The sequence below is a fragment of the Schistocerca serialis genome, chromosome 4 (genome assembly GCF_023864345.2).
Source record: "Schistocerca serialis cubense isolate TAMUIC-IGC-003099 chromosome 4, iqSchSeri2.2, whole genome shotgun sequence".
In the NCBI taxonomy this organism is placed as follows: domain Eukaryota; kingdom Metazoa; phylum Arthropoda; class Insecta; order Orthoptera; family Acrididae; genus Schistocerca; species Schistocerca serialis.
Genome location: NC_064641.1, coordinates 285698973 through 285720996, shown reverse-complemented (window position 1 = coordinate 285720996; position 22024 = coordinate 285698973). Strand labels below are relative to the sequence as shown.

The 22024-nt window shown below is 39.2% G+C and overlaps 1 protein-coding gene across 1 annotated transcript in view; it reads left to right on the top strand.

Moving 5' to 3' along the window:
- The window catches only part of LOC126473883 (protein RRP5 homolog), a 182881-nt gene that overhangs the window by 141076 nt on the left and 19781 nt on the right, over positions 1-22024 (top strand). The window contains exons 19-21 of the mRNA XM_050101221.1: positions 7415-7543; positions 19050-19151; positions 19231-19384. Coding sequence (XP_049957178.1) covers positions 7415-7543; positions 19050-19151; positions 19231-19384 — 385 coding nt within the window. The remainder of the gene's footprint in view (positions 1-7414; positions 7544-19049; positions 19152-19230; positions 19385-22024) is intronic.

Here is a 22024-nt window from a genome sequence, read left to right as displayed (position 1 = left end):
TCATACAACTGTTGTTATCTGGATTGAATGGAGAATCGCCTAATCTAAAAAGCCCTTTAGTGCATCCCACACACAGTCAGTTTACCTGTGATGATCTGTGGTGATTAGAGGGAGCCTACAGTTCTCAGCCCAATGGCGCTATTCCAGGGAGTTGCAGCTTAGCTTGTCACAGAATGTTCGAAGTCTCGAGGTCAGTCCTTCCACTCAAATCAGAACAAAAGGGCCACGATCAGTTCTGTGGGCAATGCTGCAAATTGTTAGTGTCATTGAAATCAGAGTATCAACTCTGTCTGTGGTGACCTCATCATTAATAAGATGTTGTGTTGAACTGTTATCTTCCTTACTTTTTCTTGATAGTACACTCCTTAATGACATGCATATGTGATTTTTGATTACATTTATACAATACAGTATTGAGTTGCGTATTGAGATTACAAAGGCAGTTACATGCACAGAGAGTGGCCAGAATATGAGGTCCACCAATTTCAGTGAACTTCAACATACTAGTCAGAGGGCACTTGAAAGTAATTCCTGTGAGAAAGGAGAGAGAGAAAAAAATCATCGAATTAGATGATCCAGCATCTGCTTTGGACCAGGTGCAATTAATGCAACATTCAAAAATACGAAAATTTTGTTAATATGTATCTGTCCCACAACCTAATAGTTTCAATGAAGTTGAATAATAAATGATTCCAATCAATTGCAGATAATTTGAGAAGGAAAATCCTTGCTAACTGGCATGGTGGCCAAGTGATACAAGGCCTGAATTCAGATGACGGTGAACTCTTTAGTTTGAATCCCTTTCTGAAAATTTCTGCTCCTTGGCAGGAGAATGAAAGCAGTCTCAAAAGCTATGTCTAGGGTTATTCAAAAAGATGTATCAGATTAAATTAATTTTTATGTAGTGGAATATGTGTTGGATGTGAATAATCTATGGAAACAGCAACTTGTAAAGTTTGCTAACAAAGCCATAAATGTTTAATGGTGTCACCCTCCTGCTGCATGGGAAACACTGATTAATAGTCAGACTCATCCCACATATGGAGCATCATTGCTACAGCTGTGATATGGTTCTGCATGTCGGCCAGAGGTGTTGGTAGAGGTTGTATGTAGAGTTTCTTTTGCAAAGTCCACAGGCAAAACTCATAATGTGAGATGAGGAGGACTTGGTGGCCACAATGTAAGAACCAAGTTTTCTTTTCCTGTACTTGTTTCTGTAGTTGAGAAGGGGATTGATTAAAAAATGTTTTGGACATCAAGGTGTCCTTGGGTCAGAGTTCTATTCTGTTGAAAAATGAAGTCTTGTGAGACTTCAATAGATTGAGGAAAAAACCATTGTTCCAGTATATTCAGATATATTCTTCTGATGACAATTCCCTCCACAAAAACCAGTTGCCCATAAACTTTATTTTGTGATAGGCACAAAACATATTTAGCACTGCCGAGTCTCTCATGTTGCATCATTTGCAGATTCCAAATGTGAACATCATATCTATTCGCCTCTCCTTCGTTCCTAGAAATTTAGTGTGAGAGAAACATTTCTTACAGTATTGCCACAAAAATCAATAGACTTTTCTGTCTTATTCAGTAATAACCTGCATAAGTTGTCAGCAGTAGGGCCTGTATGGCAAGAAGTGTCTCCATACTTGCCATACTGTGGGTTGAGGGATTTTTAGTTCTTTACAAGCTCTATTTGTTTGAATTACTTGGACTACACTCAAAACTTTCTTCAATGCATCTCTTGTTCTCATTCAACATGTGGTCGGCCCATACTTTCTTCTTTGCAGAGACTTCCAGTTTGTTGAAATTGCTTAAAACAATGGCTTATACTTATCCTAGTTGATGGTTCATTGCTGAATCGGAGATGTAATGTATGTCCTTCAACCTACAATTTTTTGAAAATGCTGTTGTAGTGACCTAAACTGTTTCTGAGGAGGTACTTTCAAATGTTCTCTGACTAATATGCTACAACTCACTAAAATCAATGGTCCAGCCTCTCATTATATGTTTACGTGCTGTAAGGGGCGATCACAAAGTTTCTGTTTGAGGGTGTTGTTACAGTGTTGTAGCGTAACTCCGAAGCAGGTATATAAGCGCTGGTGTGTAGGCAAGGGATTGGTATTTCATTCATATCTTTCTGACATGCATGTGGTAAATGTGGCAATGTGAACTATGGCAATGTTATTACCAAATGTGTTCAGACAGGACCAATGTGCTGTTGTTATTTTCTTGGCATCTGAAGGGGAAATGCTGGTAGACATCCATCGGAGAATGAAGGATGTGTGTGGGGCAGCATGTCTCTTAAAAACAATTGTTGTGGAAAGGTGTGCCAAGGGGTGCTACTGCTTCGTGATAATGCATGTGCCCATATTGTAAATGGTGTAAGACAGAAGTTACGTCAACTCAACTGGGAGACATTTGAGCACCAACACTGCAGTCCTAATCTCTCCCAATGTTATTATCATGCTTTCACTCCCTTGAAAAACACTTTGAAGGATCAACAATTCATGTCAGACAAGGATGTGCAGCAGGCAATTACAGACCTCTTCATGCAACAGGACACATTGTTTTACCGAATAGGTTTGTTCAATGTGATGTGTTGGTGGAGTGACTATCTCAGTGCTTATGATGATTTTGCCTGGTTGGCATACCAATTCTGGACTGTATGTCCTTCAAACAGAAACTTTTTGATCACCAAATATATTATAAATTTGTACAATGTATATGTGCATAGTTTCTGTGTAATAAGCTGGACATACACCAAGGAGATTGGATTCCTAGTTTACTCAGTTGATAGATTAGTTCTTTATTATTGTGTTCATATTTGAAACATGTGAAGACATTTGGTTCACCATTGCAATCACATTTGGGATGGCTTACAACATCAACTGTGAAGAGATGAGCTGGGAAAATGTTGCAGTTGAATCTAGTTCTTGTTATGCCTGTGGTGAGACATCTGCAGATCTTGCGGTTGTTGATCCCAGGTTTTAGAGGTACTACTGGCTGGACAGTGGTACACCACTTTTCTTTGATAGTTCTAGGGTATTTCCAAGTTTCTCTCCAATGTTATAAACCTGTGTTTTTTTGCTCAAGATTCAAGATCAGACTTAGGAATCGTTATATTTCAGAGATTTTGTGTAGTTAAAGCACTGTTTGCCAAATTGTTCACCTATTTCTTAAAAACTATTCCTGTGTAAGCTGAAATCATTAGCAGCAGGCTCGGCCCTTAAAATTACTAGGGCCGAGCCGCGGAGTTTGCCTATAGAGATTAACACGGGTGGCAGGCCGCGTGGGGACGAGTTAGAACTGGCAGCGTGCGTGGAGCGCCTTATCGCGCTGTTATATAAGCGAGCGTTCACCGCCTTGCGGATCATACGCGCTGCTGCTGTCGCACAGGCAACTGCATTGAACGCTGCCAAGATGAGATATAGAAGGCTACGACGTCGTCCAAGACAGACAATATATAAAACAATTGAAGACGTAGAGATGACAACATCAGCCACGGACAAGAAGAAAAATACTATAAAATCAGTGGCTGCACATTCGCTTCTAGATGGACCCGCAGTATTTTGTGGATGTAAACTGAATTTCAGCATTGACACCAATGATACATTCACGCACGGCAACGGATGGTTTACAGTAGCCATTGTACGAGGTGGATCAGGAGTTCCAAACGTTTCAGGACTGGAAAGCTTCGTGGACAGAGACATCATTGCTTACAAGACATATCATGTTACTGAAAATGCAAATAAAGATTTTGGAAAATCAACATATATGTAAGCCTCACCCTTCTTCCTTATACACGTAATAGACGTAAGATATCTGTAAATGAAACTGTATTTATATGGTGTGAAACAAATACTAACAAAGAGATAGAGGGGCTGGCCAGTACTTACCTCAGCTCAGTACAGCCGATAGATACACATAAAACAGAACTGAAAATTTACATTCCTAGCTTTCGGAACTTTGTTCCTTCATCAGGGGGGAGAGAGGGGGAAAAAAGGGAAGAAGGGAAAGTGGATTCAGTTACTCACAACCCAGGTTATGAAGCAACGGGGAAAGGTAAACAGGGAGGGTAGCAAGGATGGAGGCATGGTTTTCAGAGGGAAGCCAAAGATATTCTACTGTAAGTACTGTGCCAGCTTCAAACCAAAGAGGATGCATACAGAAGTAAAGAGGTATATAGTATAAAGATAAACACAACTATGTAGGATGAAAAGATGCGTGAATGGCTAAAGAGGAAAGGGAAAGAGGAGAAGACTGAAGAGTGAATGGGAATGAGGTTGTTTAACGTAGGTTCAGTCCAGGGGGATGGCGGGATGAAAGGATGTGTTGGAGTGCAAGTTCCCATCTCCGCAGTTCAGAGGGACTGGTGTTGGGTGGGAGAAGCCAAATGGCACATACGGTGTAGCAGGTTCCTAGGTCCCTAGAATTATGCTGGAGGGCATGCTCCGCTACTGGGTATTGGGCATCTCCTAGGCGGACAGTTCGTCTGTGTCCGTTCATGCGCTCAGCCAGTTTAGTTGTTGTCATGCCGATGTAAAAGGCTGTGCAGTGCAGGCATGTCAGTTGATAAAAGACATGTGTAGTTTCACACGTAGCCCTGCCTTGAATTATGTATGTTTTACCAGTAGCGGGGCTGGAGTAGGTGGTTGTGGGGGGATGCACGGGGCAGGTTTTGCAGCGGGGTATTTATATGGTGTAAGGGAAAACTAAACAACTATTATTTTTACTATTCCTGTTTGGATTTTCTAGTGACTGTGGACATTCTTTGAATTGGTTATGATTAACAGTTTCATATATTGAACCCTGGAAACTGAAAGTTGTAATATCAACTATATTAGGAAACTGATGGAGTGCTACTCAGACATTGAGTTACAGACAGGCACAACAAAATTACTGTTACACATTTAGCTTTCGGCCAAAGCCTTCTATAAAAAAGAAAAAAGTACACACACACACATTCAGACAAGCGAGCACAACTCATGCACACATGACCGCTCTCTATGGTGGCTCTGACCAAAAAATCTGTCATATTGAATGAAAGCAGAAGTCTGGAGTGCGGTGGGGAATGGGGAGTGGTACAGTGGGGTACAGGTGTTGGGATAGAAGAGCACTGTCTAGCAATGTGTACAGGGTATAGATGGTAGCTTGACTAGACTACCAGGCACAGCATTGGGAGACTGAGGGGGCAGGGAGTTGGGACATTGTCAGGGGGCAGGGAAGGATAGAAGACCGGCACGTGCATTGGCAGTGGGCAACACACACTGAAAATAAGGCGAAGTGAATAGGGAGGAGTTGATGGGACAGAGGGGGCAGAAACTATTGAGTGGAGGGTGTGGGGGCAGTAGGTCACCATAGGTTGAGGCCAGGATAATTTCGGGAGAGGAGAATGTATTGTAAGGATAACTCCTATCTGTGCAGTTCAGAAAAGCTGGTGGTGGAGTGGAGGATCCAGATGGTCTGGGTTTGAGATATTGTGTATGTATCCTGAAAATCATCATTTCTCTTGTGATGATAGACTCTACTGTGGATATGGTTGTAAATGGGCAACTGAATTAATTGGAGATAATGAATTGTGCTATCAATGACATCCTGAGAGTGGTTTTTCTTCAGTTATCTGTGTAAATTTTAATATAGATTGCTGATATGCTTTTAATCCAATCTCTTACTGAATAATTACAATGTTAATATCTTTCAGTTTTAAGCTGCCATGAAGTACTTTTGGCTGCATCAAAAGGAAAAGTCAGCTGACAGAAGTACTAAATTTTGAGGCAAAATTGCTGGCCAGTACTTAACTTGAGCAGCTGAAATATTCAGCAGTTTTGACAAAACTAAAATTATGTGACACTATGCTAGCTTTCAGAACTATTACTCCTTTCTTCATGGAGGAGAGAGGGATAAGTAGAGGAAGGTGAAGGTGAAAGAGGAAGGGCCGGTCGATCCTACCTGTAGTGAAGTGGTCAGCAATTTTGTATCATAATTATATATAGTCCTTTTATCGTATTTAATTGGTAACTCTATGGCTGCTCAAAAGGAATTCCACTAGTATATTTACAAACTATCTGTATGTGTAGCTTTATAAGCTGTGGGGATATGTTTGACATCGATGCAAATGGATCGCATTGTTCTGAGGTATGTTATTAGACATTGGAATCAACATCTGTCCAGTTTTAAATGTCTTTTTGGAATCACTATCTTAATAAAGCAGCTATAAGCTACAATTGATTGTATCAGAGTTGTGTAGAAAGTTAAGAGTACTGGACAGAGCTCCTCTCCAGGTGCCAGCTATTGATCTCGTTGTGTTAAATGACTTCTTTTGGCTTTGTTTGTAATACAGAGTTGTTCTAAATGATGAACTCATTTTCAAAAATTCTTAGTATTCATGTACATATCCAAAATGAACAAGCTTTATACAAACGAAAAGAGGAAGTATACTAATGAAAAGAGGAAGTTTCAAAGTTTTTGGCGCGCGAGCTGTGATGGTTTCAGAAGCGGCTGTTTATGTAAAGTAAGCTGTTTATGTCTTGCCTGTACTGACCACTGTGAATGATCTGCGGAACTGGATCACTGCTGCCATGCACCCAATAACAGGAGATACACTTTTACATGTGTGTGGGACAAGTTTGGCTACCACATCGATGTTTGCTGTGCAGCCAACAGTGGCCACATAGAACATTCATAATGTTTATCACATTTCTAATTATTAAATAATTATTAAAAACTAATTAATTAGAAATTATTACAAATTGTTAATTCATTAAATTGACATCAAACGTTATGAAAAAAGCTTTGAAACTTCCTCTTTTCATTAGTGTAAAGCTTGTTCATTTTAAATCCTTACTTGAATAAATCCGTAGATTTGAAAATGGGTCCATCATTTAGAATAAGCCTGTATATTCAGTTAAGCTGATACAAGTAGACAGCATTTCAGAAACTACCTGAGAAATTAACTTTTGTCTTTATTGAGAAAGATTAACTGAGATGATAATTAACTCTTTGATGATCCCTTGTGCACACACATTAAATTGTGGCACAATAGATAACTTTTGCATGAAAAAGTTTAGCAAACATGTTTACACTGCCGAATTTTGAAAGCAGTTGTAGTTACTTGGAACGTAATGAATGTAAAAATGGGAGAACAAGAAAATAAGTTTAAGAAAGGCAGAATATACTGCTGTGCAAGCATGTTACACATATTAATTTTATTTAAGGAATGTGTGCCTTATTTCTCCATTAAAAACTAGAGAAATCTTTCTATCAAAAGACTGCACTCAACACTTATCTATTTAAATCATTATCTAACATTTGTAACATTTTTACTGTCTTCTGTAAAAAAAACTGTTGTTAGTCACTCATTCAGCATCATGTTTAGGATAACTAATTCTTTCATTTTTTTTCCCTTTTATTCTAGGCAACAGAGATAGAGAAAGCTAGGGCAGTTGCCTTCCGTGCCCTGAAAACTATTTCGTTTCGTGAAGAGCAAGAGAAACTGAATGTGTGGGTAGCGTTGCTCAATTTAGAAAACTTATATGGCACAAAGGTGAGGAATGCTATATTGATAGACAGGCCTGGTGACAAGATTTTTATGTAAAGAGCTTATAAAGCTTGTTTCACATTTGACATCCATTTTAAAAGTTTTCACCATTCCATTTCTTATAAAACAATTGCAGTGAAATCAGTCATTAGTTTGACCAAATATCAACTTTTAGTGTGTAGTAGTACAGTCAATTTTTCTTTTTGAAACTATCAATAAAATATTTGTTCCAAGTTGCACAATAAGAATTAATGAAAAAATTGACAAGACTTAACTCATTACAGTATTGCTTAAGTGTGTGTTCATAATTTTAGTTTCTATTTTGCACTGTTTTAAACTGAAAGCAGATGTAATGTCATAGCAATACATAATATGTCTGAAATAGTGGCCATGGTGAAATCAACATATATGGGCCATTCCATAAAAAGTTAGGAGCTTTAATATTGATTTTATATTTTCGTAATTGGACCTTGATAGTTCAATAGTATCAAGTAGACCAATTACAGTAGTCATCTCCAATTTGAGTAGAATTTTGCACAGATGTATCCATTAGAATAAAACTAGTCTGTGCAAAATTTGATCTCAAGATACCAGCTAATCCAAGGTTTAAAGATCTTTTCAGTGTAAACTTTTAAAATATTGTTTGAGTTCTTCAACAGTTTTTGGTCACCTTTAATGTTTGTAAAAGTGAAATCTAGTAGTAATGGAAGTGGCACTTGGTATAGGGACAGAGGTGTGTGTGTGTGTGTGTGTGTGTGTGTGTATTCCAGCTGGAGAAAGGATTACTCTGAAAGCTAGCATGGTATCTATCTTTTTTTGTGTGTGGCTGTTGACAATTCGATGCTTGTGCTTTTCGGTGAGTCGTCTCCTTAACTCCTACTTTTGTACATTAAGGCACAGTGAGTGTCCTTGAGTAGAAGTTTTATATTAATAACATGCCACCCAACCTTTTTTTAACAAATTTTTGCGTTTTTGCTGTCATGTTGCTAAAGAATATCATCTACCGTATTTACTCGAATCTAAGCCGAACTTTTTTTCCGGTTTTTGTAATCCAAAAAACCGTCTGTGGCTTAGAATCGAGTGCAAAGTAAGCGGAATTTCTGAAAAATGTTGGTATGTGCCGTCACAACTAACTTCTGCCGTCGAATATATGTAGCGCTACACAGGCATGCTTTGCACACACAAAGATAAATACTGGCGTCAAAACCTCTGAGTCAGTAAATAAATTTAAAAAAAGGTGGAAGACAAGCTTTTTCTCTGCCCCGGGTTTCGACCACTGCATTTTCATATATTATCCAACGAAATAAATACAAATTCCATATTGTTCATCTTCGAATGTAGCAGCATTTCAATGTACTATGAAAATCCGACTGGCAAGACTGTTTGAGATGTTTGTCAATATGGCCAACTCTACGTTCCGAATTTTTTCCTACCTGTGAGAAGAGATGGTTGCTAATAGGAACTTTTATGAATTGTGAATCATATGCAGTATTCTCTTCACCATAAGAATAATACGAATATTAACATTTTACCATGTATTCTTTCGTGTTTGCTGCTATCTCATTTAAATCCTGTCTGCCTAATAAACTACGAAACTAGTGTGAGACAACAGCAAACACGGAAGAATATACATATCATGTCATGTTTATATTCGTATTATTCTTATGCCTAATAGTGATACAGTCAGAAATCTGAGATGACTCTAATTTCTGTGCAGAATGTAATGTACAAAAGAGGCGTCTGCAAAGTTTTTCAAACAGCGAAAAATTTTAGCTAAACTCTCGTTTAGAACATCTTCTATCAAATGCAGTCTATTATTTGGTTCTTGTTGATCATTATCAAAGAAATCAGCAGTGTAAGTAACAACAAAGAGCAGTCTCTTGCCATTGTTTCGCTAATGAGACAATTCCTCTCTGTTTTTTAAAATTGTAAGCGGCGGTAGCGCGCACAAAAGCAAGCCATGCTGCAAGCGGCGACAGGTCGTAAACACACATTATCAGAATGCGACAAACAATGCATGACACAGTACAATAACGCATTTTCAGCTTAGAGTGACGTAAACACCTATAACAAAGAGAACAGCACTTATCAGATCAAAGAAAAATAAGCAATCGATTCAAACCAGATAAAGCATGTGAAAAAGGAAGGGTAACCGTATAAATACGGACGGAGCGCCTGACGCATAGCAATGGCTACATGGTAAAGCTTAACTGCTAAGCTTACGACTCGAACCAAACTACTGTAGCTGTATCATCATTCATCCGACCTAAATTGTGTCTCATATAACAATGGCCCAACTTTGTTTCGATTTGGAGGTGCGGCCTAAAACTTTTCTCTCCCTTGAATTTCGAGTCTCAAATTTCAGGTGTGGCTTCGATTCGGGAAAATTTTTTTTTCCTTGATTTTGAGTCTCATTTTTCAGGTGCGGCTTAGATTTGAGTGCGGCTTAGATTCAAGTAAATACGATATTTACTTTATTTTTATTTTGTTAGAAAGTGCAGGTGTTTCATACTAGAAAAGGTTTTGTTAGTTTTGGAAACCCTTGAGATGAGGATTATGAAATGATCTTGAAAATACTACTATCAGAAATTAAGAAACTGTTGTTACATTTATTGTTTGATAGATTTTCATTATTTTTTAGGTGCTGTAATTTTGTATATTTCACAAGAGTTTTACTTTTTATCTATATTTGATCATAAACGAGTGGTGGCTGTTGTGTAAGAGCGCAAGAGCAGGTGAACACCCTATTTTTTGACACCTTGTGGATTTATTAGTTATTTTTCATTGGTAAGTGTTGAACATAACATAGATGCTGCAATTTGAAAGATAAAGTACCTAAATCTACTGCGTTACTGCTCCTCTAGGCACTGTAAAACTTGGCAACAGGGTCGCGAGAACATTATCAGTTGTGCATCTTTTAAGGAGCTTTTGTGCATGCACAATTCGTGTAACCTAATTGTCTTAAGTGCCAAATACATATGGATTTAATTAACAATTTGCATGATTCACGGTATGCACAGCAAGACCCTGCCACTCAACTAGAAGTTTATGTCAGTGGCACTGGATGGCAGCACACTGCAGCAGACTTTAATCTCCAATCCTCTGCATAAATCCTGCTAGATGATAGCTCACTCCTCAGATATGATAATTCACTTAGTTCATACTGTAGTAAAATCAGATTGGATGTCAGTGTAAGTTAAAGTTATACTGACAGTTTCTGAATGAGTTTTATTATATTAAGTTATGAATTTTATCATACAGTAACCCTTTTGAGGCATTGACAAGGGAAACTCCCCATCACACTCCCCTCTGCTCTTGTGGTAAGAGGGCCCAATGGACAGCCCGTCAAAACTTGAACACAGATCAAGCATGAACTGTGAAAAGAAAGGAAAGGAAAGGAAAGGAAAGGAAAGGAAAACGGAAACACTGAACGGTCTGTGGAAAAGGAAGTGCAATAAAGCTGAAAGATCGATGGTCTTGTGGTGAAGCAGTCGCAATGATGGACTACCAAGCAAGCGAGCTGTGTTCAAACCTCTCACTCATGCGCCGATTTTTTTTTTTTTTTTTTTTTTTTTCCTTCTTCCTGTATTAAAAGTTTGTGCCTCTGTCATGGTGTAATGTCCGTGTGCAAAAGTAAGGTGTGAGGAAGGGGCCTGTAATGGCAGTTGATTCTGCACAACTACTCTATTAGCAGCCAAAAGGAAGTGGCTTTCGAATGGGAACTGCAAACGTTTGATGGCAAAGCGGCAAGTCAACCAAATCCTCCACTGGTAAACACCTCTGGTTTGTAATACACCGCATTAGTGTCAGTATGTGTATCATATGAAAAATATGACAGAAATCTCTTGCTGATGCATGTAAGTTGTACGCCAGGTAATGGAGTGAGATACGCTTCCTTTCCTGATTTAGGTGTTCGTATGAATGTGAATGTGATCACTCCCAAGGAAATGATGAAAACATAGTAGTTCATCACTTAAACTGCAACAAATGAATGTAACAGTTTCACAATTGCACAGTTTCTGTGTGCTCTGTCAAAACATATGTTTTTGAAGTTGCATTCCATTTTGGAAATTCTGGTTCTTGAATTACTTTCTTGTAACATAATTCACACCCGTTTACTTGTTGTTTTCATTTCTGTGAGATGTCTATGTGGTATCTCAGCTGCTTTCACTGTTCATCACGTTTACTTGAGACGGTAATGTATTCTTACCACATGACTCATATTCTGTAACCAGTGTATAGTATGACAGCTGCCAAGACTACAGAAAGAGAACAAACATTTCAGTGACCGGACGGACAGTTCATAATGTTGGGGGAAAAGAATAAAATAAAGAAATGGCATGAGAGAGATTTGAACATGGCTTGTGCCCTTCACAGTCCAACGTGGCCACCCTTTTTTTAAATGTCTTTTTGTTGTTTATTGCTTGTTGCATTTGTGTTGAGGGCAGACGTCCGATGACACACATTCAAGTTCATCGCTGATCCATTTGCTCAGTTTTTTTTTGTTACACAGGGCAGCTAACCCTATGACTGAACATGCTGAGCTACTATACTGTTTTTACAGTTCAGTATACCTTCTTCCCATTTTCATGCTTGGTCTGCATTCAGTTTTTGACGGGCTATTGACTGGGCCATCTTACCACTAAATTTTGTTGGGAGTGCGATGAGTTGTTTCCCTTGTGAGAATCATAACGGTCTAAAGCACTCACCGTTGAACGTGAAGCTGTAGATTTATTCATGCTTCTAAAATATGTTGATCTTACGGTGATTCAAGTTTATCTGAGCTGTATCCCCACATTGCATGTATGAAAATTCATGAGAAGCTATTTCAGTGGTTTTTATATATTCACTTAAATGGGGGATTGACGGCAGTGTGCTTTAGGCCTTCCCACCTCATTTGTATTCCAATTAAGTGACCATATAGGCAGACATTACAACTTGAGTTTCATCATTTCCACAAATGGCACTTTGTGTTTGGAGTTGGTTGTTTACGGGGTGGGAATTGGCTTTTGTATAGAGTGTAAATATGAACTATGTTGAATCTATTTTAAATGCTAACAGAAAAGTAAAGCTGTGAGGACGGGTCATGAGTCCTGCTTGGGTAACTCAGTTGGTAGAGCACCTGAACGCAAAACGAAAAGATCCTGAGTTCGAGTCCCAGTGTGCCACACAGCTTCAGCTTTAATGCGCCAGGAAGTTTCATATCAGCGCACACTCCGCTGCAGAGTGAAAATCTCGTTCTGGGAACAGAAAAGTAAATTACCAGGGAAAGTTTGCCACAAAGGAGCTAGGACCTCCGAGAACAGTTCCTTTTATTAAGAAAGTAAAGAAATCAAATAAGCATGATTACAGGCGAACATTTGACAAGGAAGTGTACAGTTAGCAAAAGTTGTTGTGTGGGTGCAGCATAGGAATATCTGATTTTCAGCCCAGAAGTAAATTCGTGAACTAATACATCCTCCAGGGATCTTGTACATTTGTCCAAAAAATAGAAAAGCATGAAAACTCCCACTTACGCATAAATGTGAAAGGGAGAGTTGCGAAAGCTTACACATAATTTCATTATTGCCCTAAACTGTACTTAATTATATACAAAACAATTCTTTCTCTTGTCAGATACGTTATACATATTATAATCAGAGAGATTAGAGCCCACACAGAGGCATACCGACAATCCTTCTTTCCACGAACAATACGAGACTGGAATAGAAGGGAGAACCGATAGAGGTACTCAAAGTACCCTCCGCCACACACCGTCAAGTGGCTTGCGGAGTATGGGTGTAGATGTAGATTATTATTGGCTGTAGCTGTATAAATTTGTTTGTAAGTGTAACTGTTATACAGCAGATGCTATTAATTTCACATTCCCAAATGTATCTAAATCTAAAAATTTGTGAACACCCAGAATATATACCTGTGAGCTGCTACTGATCATAACTAGGAAATTATGAAACAAAGGAAATTCAGGATTGAAATAATTAAAAGGGATAGTAAATATATGGTAGAATAAAGTTCACAAGAAACTTGCTGTTCTGTTATGCTCCTAATAGGCTTAAGTTGCCGATGCTGGTAAAAAAATGAGAACTGCAGAAAGAATCAATTCAGGCTATGGCAAGTCATGGCCATTCTCCTCTAAAATGTCAAAAAATCTACAAACTAGATTCACAAGGCTACGTAAAGCACAAGATTTGTCAAGAACAAACTGATTTGTTATTGTTGGTTTTAATATTTTATAAACTGCGGCTTCTGATACATTTAAGCAAAATTCTGATGGTTATCAAACCTCGTTGTGGCCTACTGAAAGAGTTGAAGCAAAAATGGCGAATTTTCTTTTCCTGTTTTTTCTTTTTTCTTTTCTTTTCTTCTCTCTCTCTCTCTCTCTCTCTCTCTCTCTCTCTCTCTCTCTCTCTCTCTCTCTCTCTCTCTCTCCTTTTTTTTCCCCCCATATTTGCAAACGTTGAAACTTGCTCCATAAAGTTGATTGACACCACTGGTGGCTTCTGAATTTACATTTTCTAGCAAAATTTTCAAAACAACTAGAACATGCTAATAATAGGTGGTTATATTAACAGTACCTGGTGGCAACAATGAGAGAAAAGCACTTTCTCATATCATAAAAACCAGTGTTGTAGCTTTCTTTCATGACAACAAATTTATGCGGACTTGTTATGGGCTGTTGCTTCGGCAATATGAGGGCGAGCGGCTCTGCTGGAGGTGTAGGCTATATGGGCAACTGCCAGCAATGTATGGCATCAGTGAGACAACCGGTAGCCAGGGCTAGGCAGACAAGGCCCGTGTGACTACCTGGGTTATGAAATGCAACTGTAGGCTGCAGGATGCAGACTGGTAGTGAGTGGTGACCACGAACAGTTGAAACTCACTGCCACTATGGAGGTGGCAGCAGATGACTGATGACCCAGGCTCAGGCAGTCAGATGCTGGTCACTGCTTTACTGTCTGGTGATGGCAAATGTAGCTGTGTCATGAGTATGGCAGTGACTAACATGGGCTTTACATCACAATAGGGCCCGGTGGTGCCAATGATGGTCAGCTGAACCTGGGAGGTTTAAATATTGTTGCCCAGGGCTGAGTTTGCGGGAGATCTGTGTTTTTGGAAACGTCTGGTACCTGAAGGGGGTCTGGCATTTTCAAGGCACTCAGTCACACTGCAGAAACTTCCTGAAAGCTCTTCCATTCCATGGTTGTTGGCACGAAGAAGTGGTGATACTGAAGTGGCAGCATGTGTGGAATTGCTGTCTTGGAAGCAGGGACATTGTCTGACTGGCAGTCTATGGTTGCGGCCTGGTTACAGTTCCATGCTGCTACAAAATGGAAATGGATCAAATGGACTGTTAAGTGTGAAAATAATACAACTCTTTGCAAAAGCTGTACTTAATAGATTAAAGAATGTAACTACTACACAAATATTTTTGAGTTTGTTCTATAGAAAGCACTTCTGTGTAATGATGGTTTGTGAGTGGTTGACTGTAGTACCTACAGGCTATTTTTTAAGCTTATCCAGATGGTCTGTTACGTCAACAAAACCTTTTCTTGTACAAAACACCTGTATTTTCTAATACAAAAAAATAAAACTAAAGGAAATAGGAGTTGCTGATATTTAGCAGTTGACATCAAAAGATGCACACATTTGATAAAAAGAAGTCTGATGGTATGCTTACATGTTAATAACTTTTCAAATACTTAAAAATAATGGCTGTGGTTCACTAGAATTGATAACAAGTAACTTCCCTTTGGAAAAAGTAATAGGCACTCTAGTATAAGTTGTTCGTTTAAGACATTGCAGTCACAAAACAGCAGAAATTTGTCAGATTGATTTCCCCCCAGTTTTGATCTTGTATAGCTTGTATAGGGAAGGGAGTGAGACAGGGTTGTAGCCTTTCCCCGATGTTATTCAATCTGTATATTGAGCAAGCAGTAAAGGAAACAAAAGAAAAATTCGGAGTAGGTATTAAAATTCATGGAGAAGAAGTAAAAACTTTGAGGTTCACCGATGACATTGTAATTCTGTCAGAGACAGCAAAAGACTTGGAAGAGCAGTTGAATGGAATGAACAGTGTCTTGAAAGGAGGATATAAGATGAACATCAACAAAAGCAAAACAAGGATAATGGAATGTAGTCAAATTACATCGGGTGATGCTGAGGGAATTAGATTAGGAAATGAGACACTTAAAGTAGTAAAGGAGTTTTGCTATTTAGGGAGTAAAATAACTGATGATGGTCGAAGTAGAGGGGATATAAAATGTAGACTGGCAATGGCAAGGAAATCGTTTCTGAAGAAGAGAAATTTGTTAACATCGAGTATAGATTTAAGTGTCAGGAAGTCGTTTCTGAAAGTATTTGTATGGAGTGTAGCCATGTATGGAAGTGAAACATGGACGATAACTAGTTTGCACAAGAAGAGAATAGAAGCTTTCGAAATGTGGTGCTACAGAAGAATGCTGAAGGTAAGGTGGGTAGATCATGTAACTAATGAGGAGGTATTGAATAGGATTGGGGAGAAGAGAAGTTTCTGGCAAAACTTGACTAGAAGAAGGGATCGGTTGGTAGGACATGTTTTGAGGCATCAAGGTGTGGGACGGCGGTTAAGTTTGTAAAATAAAAAAAAATCTAATTTGCTGTATAAACACTTGCAAGTTGAATCAGTTTCTGGCTTTTAGAATGTTGTTAATGCTGTCTTTCGCCGTTCTCAACACTGGCTCTCTATTTACTTTTTAGCACCCAGAAAGTGATTTAACAAAACATGGAACCAGTAATTAGAGATCCTAGTGCCCACTTTAGCTGAGAATGTCATTATAGCTGCAGCTTATAGCTCTGAGGAATTAGGAGATTGTCCGGGATTTCTAATCAAAAACGGTTTTCCAAAATAGTTGAGTATATTCTGAAATTCACTGATAAAAAACACAAGTATCCCTACAACCTAACTAACAGAGCAGTTCAGAGTCTAATGCGCTGATGCAACTATAAATGTCTGAATTAAATGTTAAAAAGAATGCTCGCCATAATTTGATGAAAATACTTCATCAAACGCCACGCTAAATAGTTGGTAGAATGTCTGTCTCGCGACGGCACGTGAAAATATGACAATACGCAAACTGAAGCTAGTTAAGAAAAATCATCCCAGAATTAACACTTCACATGAAATGTTTTCATGGTTCCGCGTATCTCTAGTAACTTAATACGGCACCCGAGGCTGTTTGTAGCAGTGACACTGATGCGACGCGGCTCCCGACACAGATGGCGTGTTATTCAGCGTCTGGAGAGAACTGGGGCCTTTCTTCCGCGCGCAACGTTCTTATATATAAAGCCGCAGTGCGGACGGCTAAGGGAATGCCTGATCTTTACGGCGCTTCCGACTATCCGCTTGGCTAGTAACGCACCACTTCAAGTTCCATAATAATTTATAGCTTCTTTTGCTGATGGCCGATGAAGCTCTTAATTTAAACGTGCATTCAGCATGCAGGTAAGTATTAATAATAAAATTTTGACGTGGCTAAGTTAAATATTTTGGGCGAGAGAATTAATTAAATTACACTGTACGCAGTAGATGAGCTCTGAACTGGCCCTTGTGAGATCCGCTATCGCTATAATTTTATAGGTATTCAAAAGAAACTTTACACATCTTCATAGTCATAGCGGACCTCCAACCTATTTAAATCTAAACATCCTAGCCTTATTTACTAGCCTACTTAATCTATCTTGCTTCCTTCAGTTTTGAGACGAAAACCAGAAAATCATGAATTTCCACTAAAGTCTTAATTTGTGAAATCCAAAGTACTGTTTTTATTAAATCATTATGAAAGATGAATCTAAATATAAATTTTGAAGTCTCTAGCTCTTTTCTGTTGCGCCAATGATTTTTCCAGAAAAATGTCCAAATTTAGAAAATGGCTGAAGTTATCGAACTGATATTTAACACACATTAATTTAGTATTATTCCTGACATGCTAGAAAAGTTTTAGGTCATTTGCTTGATTTTTAAGGTATTGCGCAACATTTATGACGTCAGAGCTAGTTACAGCAGACTGGCTGGCACACAATGGAAACTGATGTGAATTTACTACAGCGTGAGTAGGCTGCTTCCCTACAAAGGGATCACAAATTTAGCATTGGAGGGCAGCGTGGAGGGTAAAAATCGTAGAGGGAGACCAAGAGATCAATACACTAAGCAGATTTAGAAGGATGTAGGTTGCAGTAGGTACTGGGAGATGAAGAAGCTTGCACAGGATAGAGTAGCATGGAGAGCTGCATCAAACCAGTCTCAGGACTGAAGACCACAACAACAACAACAGCTCAAAAATTATCAATGTCACAGCTATGAAATTTTAAGAGTGTGTTGAGCACAAATGTCTGTGTATAATCCAAATATCTCCTTTGGTTTACTGATAGTTTCAACTTTAAGCTATCTTAAATTTGACGAAAAGTGCCACAGAAACCACACCTCATTTTGTAGTCCCCTACTGAAACCTTCCTAAAAGCATGAAATCTTTGTATTTGGAAGTCAAATTTTGCGCAGCTTAATTGCATTCTGTGTGGAACATCTGTGCAAAATTTCATGTAGATGCCAGTGGTTGGGTGGGGGCCATTGATTCAATTGATGTGGAATGACCATTATGTATTGTGAATATGTACCTTACCTGTGGCTAGAGATACATTGTAGTAAAAGTTCTGTACTTCTTAAAAATTTTTATTTTTCTCCATGACAAATCATCCATAAAAGTGATTTATACTTCATACACCACTGACAGAATTTCAGAAGTCGTTCCTGGATGTTTTTAGATAGTTTTTGTTTAAGGGACCCACAGTCTCTGGTGACTGTACAGAGTAGTAATGTAATTATAATTTATTGAGTTTGTTACCCAGTTACCTTTGTTTCAGTGTACAGCTAAAAAGCCTGTAAAATGCAATCACCAAGATGTGCAGTACGAAGCAGAGTGTAATAAAACTACTCTTCAACTTAACACACACATTTTTATCATAGTATATTCACTCTGTTCTGTCAGTGTACAGTATGGTACAATACGTCACACACACAAGATGCATATAGGTCAACTCAATCAAATTTCTTCCTATCAATACTGCCTGCATATCACTGTTAACATACAAGTAATCCGCCAGAATAACAAACCCGAGGCAATGCCAAACTTTACCAAGTGCTAAGTTGAAAGTTCAGAGTAAAGTGGACATTATTGTTGTTAACAGCAAGCATTGTAAGTCAGTGGAACAAGTTGGCTTTGAACAAGACACATGGCACATACCATTGACATTTGACTGTTGTGCAACTACACTGAAACAAGCCAGCATAGATCATGAATCCCTTATACTAAGGTACTCATAAAATATTCCTGAACAACCTTCAAAATTTTGCCAGTGGAATTTGGCTTCATCCTCTATAATCTATGAACAGATAACGAGTAGTAGCAAAAGAAAAGTCATTTCACACTAAGAGAAATATATTATCAAATAAATGTCTGCTGTTCTTCTTTTATTGCAGGAAAGCCTTGATAAAGTTTTAGAAGATGCTGTGCAGGCCAATGATCCTTTCAAGGTTAATATGCAAATGTTGCAAATTTATGCTGATAGTGGTAAACTGCAGGTATGTGTGTAAACCGATAATTGCCAAATATTTATTTCATTAACGAATGTCAGTCAAACCTATGTTACATTTGTATTAGGAGGTTGACCAATTGATTGGACAGATAATGAAACGATTCAGCAGCAACAAGGAAATGTGGCTGCATGCTGGTGGAGTGCTGCTGCGACTTGGGCAGTTGGATAAAGCTCGTGATCTCCTACAGAAAGCTCTTTCAAAGCTTGATAAGAAGCTACGTAAGTTACATCATATTTGCTCTAATTTCACATATCTCTACCTTGCACAGAATTTGAGCTGCCTATTTGAGAGGCTACATGAAAGTGTTACATATTGTTTTTTACTCACTTGATATTTAATTTTTTTGGTTTATAGACTGTGAATAATTATACTTCATTAGTATTATCCAAGAATCCAGACATTTTGACCTTGCCAATTTTTCAGCATCTCTTCTATCAAAATTTTGTTTTTACATCAACTGCCTTTTGATGTTGCCCTGTATACTCCCTCATACAAAACACTAGTTGTTTTGCTTGTACATATATCAGTGTTTCTCCAGAACTTCATCTGTCCATGTGTTGCTTCTCATATTAATCGTGCCACGTAATATTTTCTTGCCCTGTAGCATCAAGTGTATAGTATGCTGTTTGTTGTATTGCTGCATTTTTATAGTTATAGTACTACCCATCACTTTTCATTGTTTATGAGAAGCACCTTTTCCTTGACATAGTCCACCAGTTATGCATAAGGAGCAAGTGATCCTGTGACTGGATGAGTTAACTCATCATGGCCCACCACTCCCCAGCTGCTGAAAACTTTTTTAAACACAGCTTATGGTTTTTCCTTAACTGCTAGTGATGTGTTTACTTGCCCCATTCTGCCAACTCTCTCAGTGGTGTGGACAAGTTACTCTCACCGAATAAAAAAGTTTTGAATATTTCTCATACAACATGTGTACCTCTTTGCCTGCTACCATTTGTAAAAGTCCTTCTTTTGATATCTTGATCCGTTATATGAAATAAAACAATTGTTGTGACACACGATCCCAGTGTTCAGTTATGGAACTGGGCACACTGCGTGCAACTGTCTGCCAGATATAAAAACCAATAACTCTAGAACAAAATGAGATTCTTTGACAGCTGCCCCCCGTTCCATACCACGAAGTCTCTTCCATACAGCCTAGCTACCCTCGTTCATTGCATCTGCAGTGACGAGCAGTATCTCTCTAAATATACCGAGGGTCTCACTGAAGCCTTTGCTGACTGTAATTATCCTCCCAACCATGTACAGAAACAAATCTCCCCTGCCTTATCTTTCCAGTCTCCACCAGCTCACAAAGTCCCACCATCTGGCCACAGAGGAGCGTTCGCTTTGTAACTCAGTACCACCTGGGACTGGAGCAACTAAATTACATTCGCCGCTGTGGTTTCGATTATCTCTCGTCATGCTCTGAAATGAGAAATATCCTGTGCACTATTCTTCCCACCCCTCCCACAGTGATATTCCGCCGTCCACCAAACCTACACAATATACTCGTCCATCCTTACACAATCCATGCTTCTAATCCCGTACCTCATGGCTCATACCCCTTTAATAGACCTAGATGTAAGACCTGTCCCATACATCCTCCCACAGCTGCCTACTCCAGTCCAGTCACTAACATTACCTATCCCATCAAAGACAGGGCTACCTGTGAAACCAGTCATGATTTACAAGCTAAGCTGCACCCAGTTTGCTGCATTCTACGTAGGCATGACAACCAACAAGCTGTCTGTCTGCATGAATGGCCACCGACAAACTGTGGCCAAAAAACAAGTGGACCACCATGTTGCTGAACACGCTTCCAAACATGATATCCCTCATCTCCATGACTGCTTCACAGCCTGTGCCATATGGATCCTTCCCACCAACACCAGATTTTCTGAATTGCGCAGGTGAGAACTTTCCCTGCAATACATCCTGCATACTTGTAACCCTCCTGGCCTCAAGCTTCGTTAGTCACTGTCCTCACCACCCACCCCTTTCCCATTCCAGCACTACACAGCCGTCATTCCTCCACCATGCCCAGTCTTTTTATTTCTCTCCTTTTCCGCTATTTCCTCCCTACCTTTCCCCTGCCCTCCATCTAACTTGCAGCACTTCATTGTCCACCACCCCCTTCCATACTATCCCGCCCCCTCCCTGCCCCACCCTCCTTGTAACGCCCACCCAGTTGCCAATCCCATCATGTACTGATGCTGCTGCTCCCAATGTGGTTTCTGCTGACTGAGACTGCAGTCGTGTGTGTGAGTTGCATTTGTGTGTGTGTGTGTGTGTGTGTGTGTGTGTGTGTGTGTGTGTGAGAGAGAGAGAGAGAGAGAGAGAGAGAGAGAGAGAGAGTGTGTGTGTGTGTGTGTGTGTGTGTGTGTGTGTGTGTGTTCGTGTGTTCGTGACGAATGGCAATGGCCGAAAGCTTTAGTTGTGAAAGTCTTTTTGTTGTGTCTATCTGCATCTCAGTATCTCCACTGTATAGTGAGTAGTAACTTTCCTTCTCTTGTTACATCCCAGCCTGGATTTTCCATTGTTTGATTAACTAAATATAGAAGCTTTTTGGCCCATTGTTAAACAGAGATGTTAATGGTAGCAGCAAAGTGCATTATGTACAACGTAACACAATAAACACATGAACTATACTATAAAAATTCAGAAATACAACATTAACTTCCTATAATTTACCACCGACTAGAGAATCATAGAGACACCCTTTGAATTCTACAATAAAGCAACAGAAACAGACGCCGCCACCTCTTGCCCCTCATAAACTCATAGGCATGACAGGCTGCAACATGTGTTCAAATGAGTAGAACTGTCTGTCCCCCATATCTTTTCTAAAGAAGAGA